Source organism: Lissotriton vulgaris, chromosome 8 (assembly GCF_964263255.1).
Source record: "Lissotriton vulgaris chromosome 8, aLisVul1.2, whole genome shotgun sequence".
Taxonomy (NCBI): domain Eukaryota; kingdom Metazoa; phylum Chordata; class Amphibia; order Caudata; family Salamandridae; genus Lissotriton; species Lissotriton vulgaris.
The window spans coordinates 853,916,047-853,930,288 of NC_141696.1; the positions used below are offsets into that span (position 1 = coordinate 853,916,047).

Below are 14,242 nucleotides of genomic sequence, written 5' to 3' on the forward strand. Positions count from 1 at the left end.
AAACTCCTTCCCAGGAATTTCGCATGAAGTTAAGGTCTAGCGAGTCAGACAGTTTAATTGTTTAAGTCCTCCCCTAGGTGAATCGGTTAGACGAGTTTCTGACATGTACCCGTTAGACCCCAATAGAGAGAGAGATAGACAGAAACAGCTCAAGAAACGTAAATATTGTGAATCTCTCCGTAGTCACTGCATTGTGACATTATTGGTTATGTTTTTTCTGAGTCTTATGATTATTGCTGCAAGTATATTGCTACACGTATATTTTCCTATTTTCACACATGCACATTCTTCTGCAAATGACACTGTCGAGCACACTTTCAGTGAATTACCCCCGCACGAGTTATCTTACCGACTTGCGCTGCGCAACAATACCTTTATCAGTATGTTACATCATTCCATCAGACCAGCAATGCTACTAATTGTTGGATATGTGGCCGACTCCCTCCCTATCAGAAATACAAGGGAGTTCTGCCCCTCTTTCCGTATCCCTTCACACACAATGGTTCCTGTGGTGCATGGTTTAGTTTAATTAATTCCTTAAATTCTGATTCCGTAGTTTACCAGGGCAACTGGGTATGGGGAAATCTGAACACAGTTATGCATAAAGTATGTTTCCCTGACAAAGAGGGTCTTCCCCAAAGGACAGGGACCGATCTAGAAAACGAAGTATATGGATTAGGTAATTTTACACTTAACCTCATGATCCTGAATGTCCAGTCCGAAGCCGAACCAGTCTTGCCCGCAATGTCAGTATTAACAGTCAAAGGTGAATTATGTGTCAGAAAGAATGGTTCAGTACACCTGGGTCATAGTAGATGTACTATTGTGATCGAATTCAGTGATAAAGGCAAGTCTACATTCAAAGCTTCCCGTCATTCCTATTTCATTTGTGGTCATACAGCATATATACGCTTACCTCTAGATTGGGATGGTACTTGTTACATCGCATTCCTTCTGCCACCTGTGTTCCTAGCCCCTCCTGATTATCATAGGGACTCCCATCTAGTACACAATAGACCCCAGAGAGATCTCCCGATTGTCGACTATACTGAAACGGCATGGGAGCATTATACAGACTTCAATAAAGGCTTCTTTCCCTACTTAGGTGCTGTCTTTAACAGTAAACTGATACGTAAATTAACTAGAACCCTTGAAGCAGTAGTGAATGAAACTACTTCCGCCCTAGGCAACTTAACAGAGGAGCAGTCTGCTATGCGGATTGTTGTTCTTCAAAATCGTCTTGTTCTTAACGTCATCCTGGCCGATAGGGGCGGAGCTTGTAGAGTCATCGGATCGAGTTGCTGTGTTTTCATTCCAGAAAATGCACCATCAGTATATAGAGCCATAACCCGTCTCCACAAGATTGCAAGTCAGATACACCAGAATCCAGGCACTTGGACTTGGTCCGGTTGGTTCTGGAGCGTGTTATCAGCCTGGGGATGGAAAGTCCTATCCTTCCTCGGAATAGCCCTTCTCATAGTATTCAGTTGTTGCTTATGTTTACAATGTGGGCCAGCGATTTGCGGCTTGTGCGCCACATGATGTATTCCTCATTCAAGTCCACGTTCAAAATCCCGTCAGAAGAAGGAAGAGCAAATGATGTTATATGAACAAATCGATAGACTAATGAAGATCGATATATCATGAAGGGTCCGTAGGGGACAAGGAGGGAATGAGGTAATATGAATTTTTATGGTCAATTGTGTCCCCTAACGTAGACCCCAACGGCTCCATGTACGTGCTTCAAGTACATGTATGTTCCCTCCACAACCAGCTATGAAGACGCAAATACATTTGCGTCCAACGTTAACGTGTCCTCTTTCGGATCCACCATGAATGGGTCGAATATTCAGTTCCTAAGTATGCCGTGCCACCGTCTTTACATGGTGCACTTGTCACGTTTTCCTGGCTCTGGCGAGCTAGGCCCTGATTTCTGCCATCGAGCCCTTTCTGCCTCTGAAAGCTGCAGCCTGGACCCGCATCCATGACCCTTGCCTTACTCCCTGCGCGGTGAGCGGTGCCTGGCTCGGCCTGCTTGCCTGCCAAGACAGTATTCAGCCTTCAAGTTATCTGCTCCGCTCCTTGAAAATACATTCCTGTCTAGGGATTTAGGTAAACACCTCCCCAGCCGTAGAGCAAAGGGCCCGGCTTTTCTGTCTCCGTTCAAGTAATTCATTGCTCCCGTTACCATGGTAGGCCCATGGCCCCCTTGCTTTACACGTAGACACGTAGTCATATATGCACGCACTAGCAGTCAGTATAGAATAGCCTCTGCCCGAGAGACCTTTCCTTCTAGATAATACAGTTCCTCAAACACAAGATACCAGATATGATTTGGGTTTAGGTTGTTCTGACACGCCAGACTTCTGTCTCCCCGTATAGCGCAAATGTCAAGTCCCCTTCACCCTCCAGTTCCACGTCAATCACACGTCATGCTGCTGCGCGCACATTTCTGCCATATATTTCTGCTGACACTGCAGGATTCTTCTATGGATCCACCCACCTGTGACACTCTCATGTGACGTTGTCTAGCACACACCTCCGTGTACGCCCTCGTGCACGCCTTCTGTTACGCACATGTGTTCTTATCTCTTTTCTCTCAGCTGTTACGCCTTCTGTATCCATCACCATTAAATGCATTTACTATATATATTGTACTCTGTTAATAAAGCATTGTCTATCCCTTCCTGAACCTTCGTGGTGATGGAACATGATACCTGGTTCGAACCAATTCCTTTTTAAGGAATAAAACCCTTATAAACTCAGATGCCACGGACTCTGCCTCTCATTTTTGATTGAGTTATTCTTATTGAACTTTACCGCATAGAAATTCAGCATAGGTAATTTTTATTTACCACAGGTGCCTTGTGATAAAAGGGGGGAAGTACTTATAGGCATCTCCTTATTTCTGCTCGGGCTTATTATTATTGTCATTATTATTGCCCCCGTAAGTAGGGGCATTAGTAGACCCAGCAGACCCAGTGATAGTATTTAAAGGAGTTTGTGCCTGTTTTTCTGGGGGGTCTATAGTCACCCTGATGTTTGAAGCAGTATTGCTGTCAGAGACCTGGGGAAGAAGTCATGACATGCTTCCATGCCATGGCCTGTTGGATCAATCTCATTTAAATTTACAGAATTATTGGGAAACAGATATACTCATACCCTGATGAAGGCGGTCATACCTTGTTCATACCGCCGAAACGCGTTGATGCCCAAGGAGTGAATGTGGATTACATATTTAAGGAAAATTCATAATAGTGTTTGAATTTAGTCCTTCCCCCTTAGCTCCTTTTTTAATTGGAATGTTTTTAATTTTTTATTGTTACGTCCTGTATGTGTTTCCCAATTTTTAATTAACATGATCTATGTCAATAAACTGTATTAATGTTTTGATCCTATTACAGTGTTTTCATGTTTTTGAATTTTCATTTTTCATTGTTATGTTTTTGTTTTAGTGAGGTCATTTACTGTAAGTACTGTGGTATTTATGTCTATCTGCCCAAAGGGAATTGACTTTTTCTGACTTGTGTCTATTGTGGTACCCTATCCCTTTGGCTTAGGGGTCCCTCTCTCTTTTATTAGAAACCCCCTTGAGAAATGCCATTAATAGCGTGAGAAGCAGAGTATACTGTTTGGCTTACCGCAGTGATCGTAGTACCAGGTCCCTCAATATTGAAAGCAGCATCTTGCCTCTCAGTATGTTCCGGTATAGTCATATCGTGGGTATGCTCTGTAGTAAGCACAAACTCTGAAGGTTCGCCGGTAGGAATCTCAGTCTCCACATCAATCCCAACCACTGGTGTGTCAATTACTTCAATAGCAGCTTCAGTAGCGGTAACAGTAGCGGTAACAGAGATCCATTTTGCTATATCCTGCTGGGCCGGCTTGTTTTGAACTTTCTGGCTGGCGGCGGCATCATCGAGATCACCGTGGGGGGAGTCAAGGCAGAGGCAGGGGACGGTGCGGCGTAAGATTTACTAACAATCGCACCTCTTCGAGCCGGCGTCTTGTCTATAGATCCCCCGGCAGGACTTCCATCCAGTTCGCCACGGGCAGCACCACGCCTGCTACTAGCTTCTTGATCCCGGAGGGCTTGCCGCGCCGCTCTTGTTTGTGCCGCTGCAGAGGCAGCAGCAGCCGCGTTCTTCTGTGCCATTGTATCTAGAGAGGTGGCGTGCTCTGTGTTGCTTCTTTGTTGCAACCGCCAAGGGAGGGGTTGTTCACCTGGAGAGGGGCGGTTACAGGTCAGTAACCGTATCACCGCGTACGCGATGAGTGAGGCAAGCAGTGAGAGTGGCGTTCTCAAGATCACGCCGTTGCATTCAGAAGGTATAGTTACTGAATCGGCGCACTGCATACTTCTAGTTCAATTCAGCATTTTTATATGCAATATTCTGTTCGTAGCGTTTTCTCATAATTTCTTTAGAAGAGAAGAGTCTTCAAGGCTATTTTTAGCAGCATGCTTCACTAGGTCAGTCAGGAGCTGCTAACGGCGTCTAGCCTGACGCCGCCATCTTGCCCCCCCCCCTGCAATTAAATTCTGCAGCTCTCTGCAACTGAAATTGTGGTTGAAAACCATTGATATAGGCAACATTGTGTACCCGAATTTGCAAGGGTCGTCCTAAACATCCACCTTCCAATTGTGACTCCCTATGCATTTTGTAAACCCATTTTGTGAGTTGGTAAGCAGTTACTGAATTGAAAAATTGGTTTAGTACATTTGTACAAGTTTTTTAGCAGCTGCAAATCTTGTGATTTTGCAAATGACAGGCATTGCAACTGCTTCATGGCTTGGTTCATCTGGCTCTTAATATTTTTATGTTATGCATTTAATGTGTTAGCTGTAGCATGTTTGGATGACAGTTCCATTTACTTATCAGAAGATTATGTAAAAAATGTATGAGAGGTACTTTCTAGACCGAGGTGTGCAAATCCTGAGAAATACATGTTATCCTATCGATAAACAGTTTATGTTGCTTGAAGACCTCACAGGTTACGTTAGACAAAACTAGTAGGCTACATTTAGCTAAAGTTTGAAACATTTCAAAGAAATTCAAATATACTCTTCAAAGTCTAAACAAAACAGTTCTGGGTTTCTGGTTATAGTGATTTGGTGGCAATGATTTTTCTATAAGGTTTTGGTACATGCTGAACAATATTTCTATGTACCTTTTAAACCGTCTCAACCTCCAGCTTTAAAAAACATTCTTCCCAAAAAGTATCCATCTTGTCTCGGCAAACAAAACGTTCTTACTTGCGTTCTCTAGTGATGTATGGTGATGTGGGGAACTGATGTTCATAGTCACTGGGCTCTTTTAGTCTAGAATACATTAGTTTCAGCAATGGGTGCCAGTTTACCCTTAATTTCCCTTTGTGGATTGTCAAGATTACAAGGACGGTATTACAGAACGCATTAGTTGTGGTCAAGATTATTAAGCGGCGGAGGCACTCACAGGTCTGGGGACATCTTCTGTGACCGTCAAAGGAGCAAAGACAAGTCTGCAGACTAAGTGCACTGGAGTACTAACCTGGGGTTAAGATGACAATATCTCTGAAACTGCTGGGCCTAGAATGATAATCCCAATGGTTATAAAATGAAGTCTATCATATTGCATCCTCAGGCCAGAGAGGAAGTGGTGATTTCCTCAAAACCATTGGGAGCATCTACCGGGGTGTTGTCAGCTCCCTTTGTACATAGGATGGCAAGAGACCGAGCAGACTCCCCTTTGTGATGACTGAAGGAGATGTCAACATGCTTTTGGTCTTGATTCTTGGGCTGATGGTTGAGGGGCCTCAGGTCTCTATTGCATAGGGAATCCCTCAGATTGTCCTACACAGGTCCCTAATGCAACTGGGCTGTTCTCTCACTGTGGGGCCATAGTCCATATATAGATGTAGTTCAGCAGCAAAAGCATTTCCAGAGCCTTTTGGACCTTGGGCTCATTCCTGTTCAGGGAAATCAGCAACCTGACCAGGCCTGGAACTCCATGACCTTCCATTTAGTTTGTGTCTATTCTCATATGCAAACCTGTGAAGGTGATCTGCAGCTTTCAGATTTCTTGCGGTCCCTTCAGTCATAATGGGCATGTCCTCAGCGTGACCAACTCAGGCCCATTTATGTAGCAGGGCTGACCCTCCTGAGCCTCTTGTGACTGGCTCAATGAACTTAATATTGGGCAAGAAGAGATCAGGGGTTGGTCTCTACCTAGCTCCGGAAATAGTTGCGTTAGGGAGACAAGAGAATGCATACATGCAGGCTCCTAGGTCTGATATGTACCTTGATCAGCATCACAATGTTAATTACCATCTTTTGATGCACACAAATGTGGAATTCAATCAATGCCACAATCCACTTGACCAGATGCATAGACAAAACCACACACATTCGACCATCCTCACATACACATACTTCTATGCAGCTTCAACACACCTCGCAGACACACTAGAGTCCAAGGACCCAAGTTATGGGGGATTGAACAGACCTTCAATGGAAACAGTCAGTAGAACTGCCCTGTAAAGCAGTGCACATATAAAGGCCATTGCCATTGACTGTAGATACATTTGTCACCAGTCTTCCATAGCCTGGGTAAAGGGGATAGCAGTCAGCATCAGAGAGAATACTTCTCTGAGGTCGCGAAACCTTAAAACTAAAGTTTACTTAGAAGGCCTACATCCTTGTCATGCTCACTGATGGTGAAGGGCACAGGGAGGTCCAAAAAACATAAATGCAGCAGAACAGCTGTCAGAGAAACTACTTTTGCAGCTAATGTGTTCTAATGCTGTGCTGTCTAAGTCATATTGTTGATGTCAGTTCATTAGCACAGGAGTTGTACCAAACCTAATGTAAGTGAATCAGTTGTACAAGTGACAATTACTATTTTTGGGCATGAAGAGGGGCTAGGCACTGGCTACCTCATGGAGGTCATAAGTAATAGGACCAGACATCAATGGGGATGTGGATATCAGCACATAATTGGGTCAGTAAGTAATTTATTGCAAAGGGCTTGATAAGAGGAACTTGCTATGTAAATCCAAAGCAGAGTTTGAGAACCAGAAGATTTATGCTCCTGTAATCCATGATATCCAGCTGTTCATGGCTAATGTGCTACGCAAACGGGTATGCTCAGACATGGGTCTCGTGCTCTCCATGCCACTGGAGTCAAGCTATCTTGGCTGATGAGGGCTGAAAGCCAGAAACTGGTCCTAGGATTCTTGTTTCCAGTCCAGGGAGTACCTGGCCTGGCAGTTTGGACTGGACTGTTCTCAGTGGGTGCAGGGTCAAGACTGATTTGCATATGGCTGGGTCCAAACTGGAATGGCATGGTGAGCAAAAAAACGATGGATTTAGGCCCAGACCTCTGTATGGGGATGAATGTATGACATTGTTCTGCATTCCGTCCATCAATTGTTTTTTTTGCATTATTCATGGCTAATGAGCATTAGCCCAATATTGGTCAGGAAGAAGGTTTCAGGACCATCTAGAAGCAAGGAGGCACATATTATGTTGGCAAACAAGGCCCAGTTTCATATGGTCTTCTTTTAGGTAGGACTATAAATAATCTTTTTGATGTGCTGAGACAAGAAAGGCACACTGGATTAAGGAGCACAGCTGAAACAAAAATAATGTGTACAGCAAATAATACAGACAAAGGATGAGCATAAGAAGACTTGGGCTGTGGTTGTGAAGTTCCTCAGAATTTAGAAACTGTTAACCCAGTGATCATTCAGACTGCGAGCGAAGAGGGAATGCTCACAAAATGGAAAATGCAAATCAAGCCATGAAGTTGTTACTGATCTTATCCTCTGATTCCACGGCATTTATGAATGCTACATTTCTGCTTGAGACTAAACCGGGGAGTTAGATAAAATCTGGTATATCTAGGGTTGTGAATGAATGCAAAAAGAAGACCTGAAATGAGGTGGTGATTGATTGAGCATATGATGTACAAACACCTCAGATTATCATGATTTCATGCTGTGTGTGATTCTTTCTCAAAAATGGACAGTAGAGTCACAAGCTGAAACTGAATTCTTATCTATGAAATTCATGGCAGGTCTGTCTATTGTAGGGATGCTTAGGTACCACTGCAAAAATGTTTAAACCAGACCAACTTTCTTCCACTCCTTTATCTCTCTTCACCTTCCCCCCCTATTTTTCTGGTTCTTTTCTCTCTCTCTACCTTTCTTTTTCTCACTCTCTCTCCTGACGTCTCCATAGTAAAAATATTACATTCGGAAAAGCTTGAAATGAGACCTTTCAGTAGCCACTTTTTTATTCTAATGTACCCTGATTAAAATAGCTGGATATTTTCTCTAATTATTAGCATATAGTTTGCATTACATTTAAAGAACATTGGGGCATATTACCAACAACTAGCGATAATTATCGCTATGTTGGTTTAGTGGCGATATTTTTATCGCCGAGCTGCGGCGATTTTTATCACTTAGGAACCTTGCTATTATCAAGGTTTATCTCCAAAACGATAAAAATCGGCCGAAATGCATGAATATCGCTGAAAAGTCAGCGATATTCATGCATTACTGAGATAATGCTCTTAGCCATGTTATCCACCTACCATTGGATAACATGGCTAAGAACTGCTCAGGGGCAGGGGTTAGCTTTTGGAGATATTTGCGCTTAGCGTGAATATCTCCAAAAGTTGGTAATAGGAGATAGCAATGTTAGCAACTGTTTCCAGTCGCTAACATCTTGGCACGCCCACTTTGCATGTCATTAGTGATAAATATCACTGACATGCAAAGCGGGGCCTAAGATGGTCGCTATCTCCTGCTAGCTGTCGCTAACTGGTGTTAGCGACAGCTAGGTAATAGGGAGATCATTTTATCTCCGCTTTCTTGGCTTTTACAGCCAAAAAAGCGGAGATAAACCCCCTTGATAATATGCCCCATTATTTTCTAGCGAGACAGAGAAGATGTCTCTACAAAAGTTGTCACAGTTACCAATACTGTTACTTTATGTTCTGGTTTAATTATCCTGTGAAATGAATGTAAGTTTAAAGATCTGTGAACACCATCACTGCTACTTACTTATGGTTGTTCAAGTGATTTGTATTGTATGTCCCTGACCACTCCATTGACCCTTCTTCAACAGTACCTTCTTTTACACATTCAAGAGTTCTCTGCATGTCCATCTTTACATACACTTTGCGTACATTACATGCACATCAAGTCCAGGGTTGAATAAATAAATTGAGAGCTCACCTTTTCCACAAATATCCCAGCAGAACAGACAGAAGTGTGAGGAAGATTGAACAGATGGTCACGATGATCCAGAGCCTCATTTCATCATCTAAACATAATATATGAAATGAGGTAACATTTATTGGACTATATGTATATTGGGCAACATAAGCATATAGACATCTCAAAATTATATTTCTGGCTTTTTCTTTCGATTCTGTTATATCATCTCAGATTTTAATATTTGATTATCTCCCTCTACGGAAAAATAACAATTGGATGCTCATCACATTACACTTGCATATAACATAAGATATATCACCAGTGTCTTACACATGTATCTTAACATTTAGATACAGGCCTATGGGATTCAACAATTGATTTCCCAAATGACAATATATATATATATATATATATATATATATATATATATATATATATATATATATATATATATATATATATATATATATATATATATATATATATATATGTATATATATATATATATATATATATATATATATATAGTATGTAGTCAGATCACTTTCTAACCTTGTTCTCTACAGAGACCGCCCTGCTTGGAGTCACTGAACACATCAGAAAGCTGCTGGACCAAGGTCAGACGGTCGCGCTCGTGCTATTGGACCTGAGCGCGGCGTTCGACACCATTTCCCATGAGACTCTCATCAAAGAGCTGCATAAAAATGGTGTACGAGGAAAGGCACTGGATTGGATCCGGTCCTTCCTGACAAGCCGAACCTTCCAGATCGCATCTTCACGAGCCGTTTCAGACACCCTGCCTGCATCGCACGGAGTGCCCCAGGGGTCCATTCTAAGCCCGCTGTTCTTTAATATATATCTCAAACCCCTGGTCGACCTTGTTGAACAATCGGGTCTTACTCTTATGAACTACGCCGACGACTCCCAAATCATCTTTTCCCTATCCGAATCTTGTCCTCACTCCCCTTCGTTACTCAAAGAAGGACTCTCAAAAATCCTGAACTGGATGACAAAAAAACAGCTAAAACTAAACGGCGACAAGACGGAAATACTGGTGTTGGGAAAAGATCAAGATCTCTGGAATCCCGTACACTGGCCTGACCAGATGGGCGCCTTTCCTACCCCGGTGACCCAGGCTCGAAACTTGGGCTTTATTCTGGATAATTCCTTATCCATGAACAAACAGGCCAGTAAAGTAACCGGCCTATGCCTCACCATAGTTAAATGGTTGAGGAAGATCCTCTGGATGCTGCCTGTGTCAACGCAAAAGACCGTAGTCAATGCCCTTATTACATCAAGGCTTGACTACGGCAACATTCTGTACTTGGGCGCTAACAAATCTGTAATCGGCAGACTGCAGGTGGTGCAAAACGCAGCGGTTCGGCTACTCTGCAATATTCCCAAGAACTCCGGAGTTTTGAACAATCGCCGGAATCTTCATTGGCTCAGGATCGAAAACAGAATCCGCTTTAAAACTCTGAGCTATATGTTCAGAATTAAAGCAGGTACAGTGCCCAAATATCTTCAAACCCTCGCCAACCTCTATACTCCCAAGAGAAACCTTCGGTCGCAGACGGCAGTCTATTTCTGCGTATCGAGATTTAAACGGGCAAGAACAGGTGGCAGATCCTTTGCCCATCTGGGACCCTCCCTTTGGAACACGCTCCCCCCCTGCATCCGGAAGGAAGAAAATCACTTCAGGTTCAGAAAGCTTGTTAAGACCTGGCTGTTTGAACAATAACACTGAACAGCCATTTCCGCCCTCAATACTAGCTGTGTCTAGGCGCCGGGAAAACCTTTTTGGGTAGCTGTTGCGCCCTACAAATTGAAAAAATAAAATAAATAATAAAATAAATGTTATTTACATTTTGATCATATAAATTAGCTTGATCAATAACTACAGTAAAATTGACAACTAGGAGGTGAGTCAATAAGTGATGACCAGGGCAGATTCAAAAGCAGCCTGGCAAAAATAATCAAATTAGCCTGATCCCTTCCTATCCTCACTTCGTTTCTCTTACTCCATCCATCCAGTTCCTCTTTCCTCTCTGCCTTCTCCTTCTTTGAAAAATTGCTCTAAATTTCTCTCCCTCCATCTGTCTCTTGAAGCCTACCTGTGACTGCTTGGAAAGGTGGCAGCAGCATCAGCAGCAGCTCTGAGCTTTAAAAATGGGTCTCTAATGGCTCCAGCCCACTGGGGAAAGGGCCAATAGACTAAAATGCCAGTCCAGCCCTGGTGATCATATGTGTATGTGTGTGTGTGTGTGTGTGTGTGTGTGCATGTGTGTGTGTGTGTGTGTGTGTGTGTATGTGTTTCTGAACGCTGTCTAGAACATGTATTATTATTATCCATCTGTGACTCTCCCTCGTAAGGTCAAAGGCAGTTCTTGCCATATTCAAAGACAAGTAAGGACTTCTCCCTCCTTCCAAGCAGGCTAGTGAAGTAGCACATCAAGGTGGTGATCTTCAAAGGCTGCACCAATTACCTCAGATATGCATAAGGCCTGACTCCTAGAGTAGAAAACCACCCTACCCTTTCCCCAGGCACTTTTGCACCCAGACAGGCGGGAAATTAGTTAGTCAAGAATCTGTACACTCCCAGAAGGCTAGCCACAATTCTAAGGTGAACATCCTGGTTTGTATACTGAAAATAGATCATGGTCATCTTTAGGAGTGACAAAATAGAGGGTTATGGGTATAAAGGACCGGCTGGACAACAACGCACACAACTGCAAGGAACTCTTCAACATCGTGAAAGAGCTATCCAACCCCAGCGCAGGAAACAACGACATCACCCCATCGCAAGACCTCTGCAACTCCCTCGCCTCATACTTCCACAACAAAATCGTGGACATACACAACAGCTTCAACAAACAACCAACGCACACCACGACCGAACCACCACCCCCCACCACCACCCTCCACGCCTGGACTCCGATCAGCAACGAAGACACCGTCCGCACGATGAACTCCGTCCACTCCGGATCTCCGACCGACCCCTGCCCTCACCACGTCTTCAACAAGGCCGACGTTGTCATCGCACCCCACCTGCGAAACATCATCAACACATCCTTCGACACCGCCACCTTCCCTGAGAGCTGGAAGCATGCCGAACTCAGCGCTCTACTCAAGAAACCCACAGCGGACCCCACCGAACTCAAGAATTACCGCTCCATCCTGCTCCTCCCGTTTCCAGCCAAAGTCATCGAGAAGACCGTCAACAAGCAGCTGGCCGCCTTCCTTGAGACAAATGGATCCCTCGACCCCTCACAGTCTGGCTTCCGAGCCAACCACAGAACCGAGACCGCCCTCATCGCCGCCACCGATGACATCCGAGCCCTGATGGACAACGGAGAAACAGCGGCCCTCATCCTCCTAGACCTCTCAGCGGCATTCGACACTGTCTGCCACCGCACCCTAGTACAGCGCCTTAGCAACGTCGGAATCCGGGAGAAGGCTCTGGAATGGATCATCTCCTTCCTCAACGGAAGAACACAGAGAGTCCGCCTACCACCGTACAAGTCAGAGGCCACCGAAGTCATCTGCGGCGTCCCTCAAGGATCCTCGCTGAGCCCCACCCTCTTCAACGTCTACATGAGCCCCCTTGCGGCCATCGCACGCCAACACAACCTCAACATAATCTCCTACGCCGACGACACCCAGCTGATCCTCTCCCTGACCAATGACCCCGCCCCCGCCAGAGCCAATCTGCACGAAGGGATGAAAGAGGTAGCCGAGTGGATGACGACCAGCCGCCTGAAACTGAACTCAGACAAGACGGAGGTGCTCATCCTGGGCTCTTCGCCCTCCGCCTGGGACGACTCCTAGTGGCCTCCCGCCCTGGGCACCGCACCCAAACCGACAGACCACGCACGCAACCTGGGCTTCATCCTGGACTCCTCTTTCTCCATGACCAGGCAAGTCAACACCGTCTCCTCGGCGTGCTTCAACACCCTACGCATGCTACGGAAGATCTTCTGGTGGATCCCCACCGAGACCAGGAAGACCGTCACCCAGGCCCTCGTCACCAGTCGACTGGACTACGGCAACGCCCTCTACGCCGGTACCACCGCCAAGCTCCAGAAGAGACTCCAGCGGATCCAGAACGCCTCAGCCAGACTCATCCTCGACATCCCACGAACCAGCCACATCTCCGGACATCTGCGAGACCTGCATTGGCTCCCCGTCAACAAAAGAATCACCTTCCGCCTCCTCACCCACGCACACAAAGCCCTACACGACCAAGGCCCTAGCTACCTCAACAACCGAATCAACTTCTACGCTCCCAAACGCCACCTCCGATCAGCCAACCACGCCCTCGCCGCCGTCCCCCGCATCCGAAGAGCGACAACAGGAGGAAGGTCCTTCTCCTACCTGGCCGCCAAGACCTGGAACTCCCTCCCGACCGACCTGCGCCTGACCCAAGACCACCTCTCCTTCAGGAAGAAGTTGAAGACCTGGCTGTTCGAGCAGTAACGGCACCCCCCTACCCCCAGCGCCTTGAGACCCTACGGGTAAGTAGTGCGCTCTATAAATGTCTTTGATTGATTGATTGAAAGGGGACCCACAACCCCGAAAGTGGTCACTCCAACTGCAGATTAGCTGCATAGACTGGTAACCAATTAGCTACTTGCTCTCACACTCCTAACTCCCCAAAGTCTATGATTTAATGGACACCCCTCACACCAGAACTTATGTTCTCAACAATTTGCATCAAAGAGGACAGAAGAAAAAACATGTGTCTACGACAAGAAAAAGAGGGATACACTGCACCTGTAGCAATGCTCCTGGAACTCTCAGACCAATAGTTGGGCTAGGCTGTTTCCTGGTTCCCCCAGATAGAGGGACTCCTGTGGATGCCTGTAGAACCCTCATACTTCCCTGGATTAGTGGCACTAGTTCCCTGCAAACTGAGGGTAAAACAATGCTCCAGATCTGAAGAATCGCTGGCCATCAGGTCCTTTGAGGAAGCACCCAAATCCAGATGGTCTAGAACATTGTGGGAGCTGTAGTCCTGCCTTCCATAAACCTTGCTACC

General features: G+C 45.2%; 1 protein-coding gene across 3 annotated transcripts in view; it reads right to left on the minus strand.

Moving 5' to 3' along the window:
* Positions 1-14,242, minus strand: part of LOC147698104 (interleukin-5 receptor subunit alpha-like) — a 501,740-nt gene that overhangs the window by 65,825 nt on the left and 421,673 nt on the right. For all 3 annotated transcript variants that reach the window (XM_086934780.1, XM_086934782.1, XM_086934781.1), the window contains exon 9: positions 9,223-9,310. In XM_086934780.1, the coding sequence (XP_086790906.1) occupies positions 9,223-9,310 (88 nt within the window). The remainder of the gene's footprint in view (positions 1-9,222; positions 9,311-14,242) is intronic.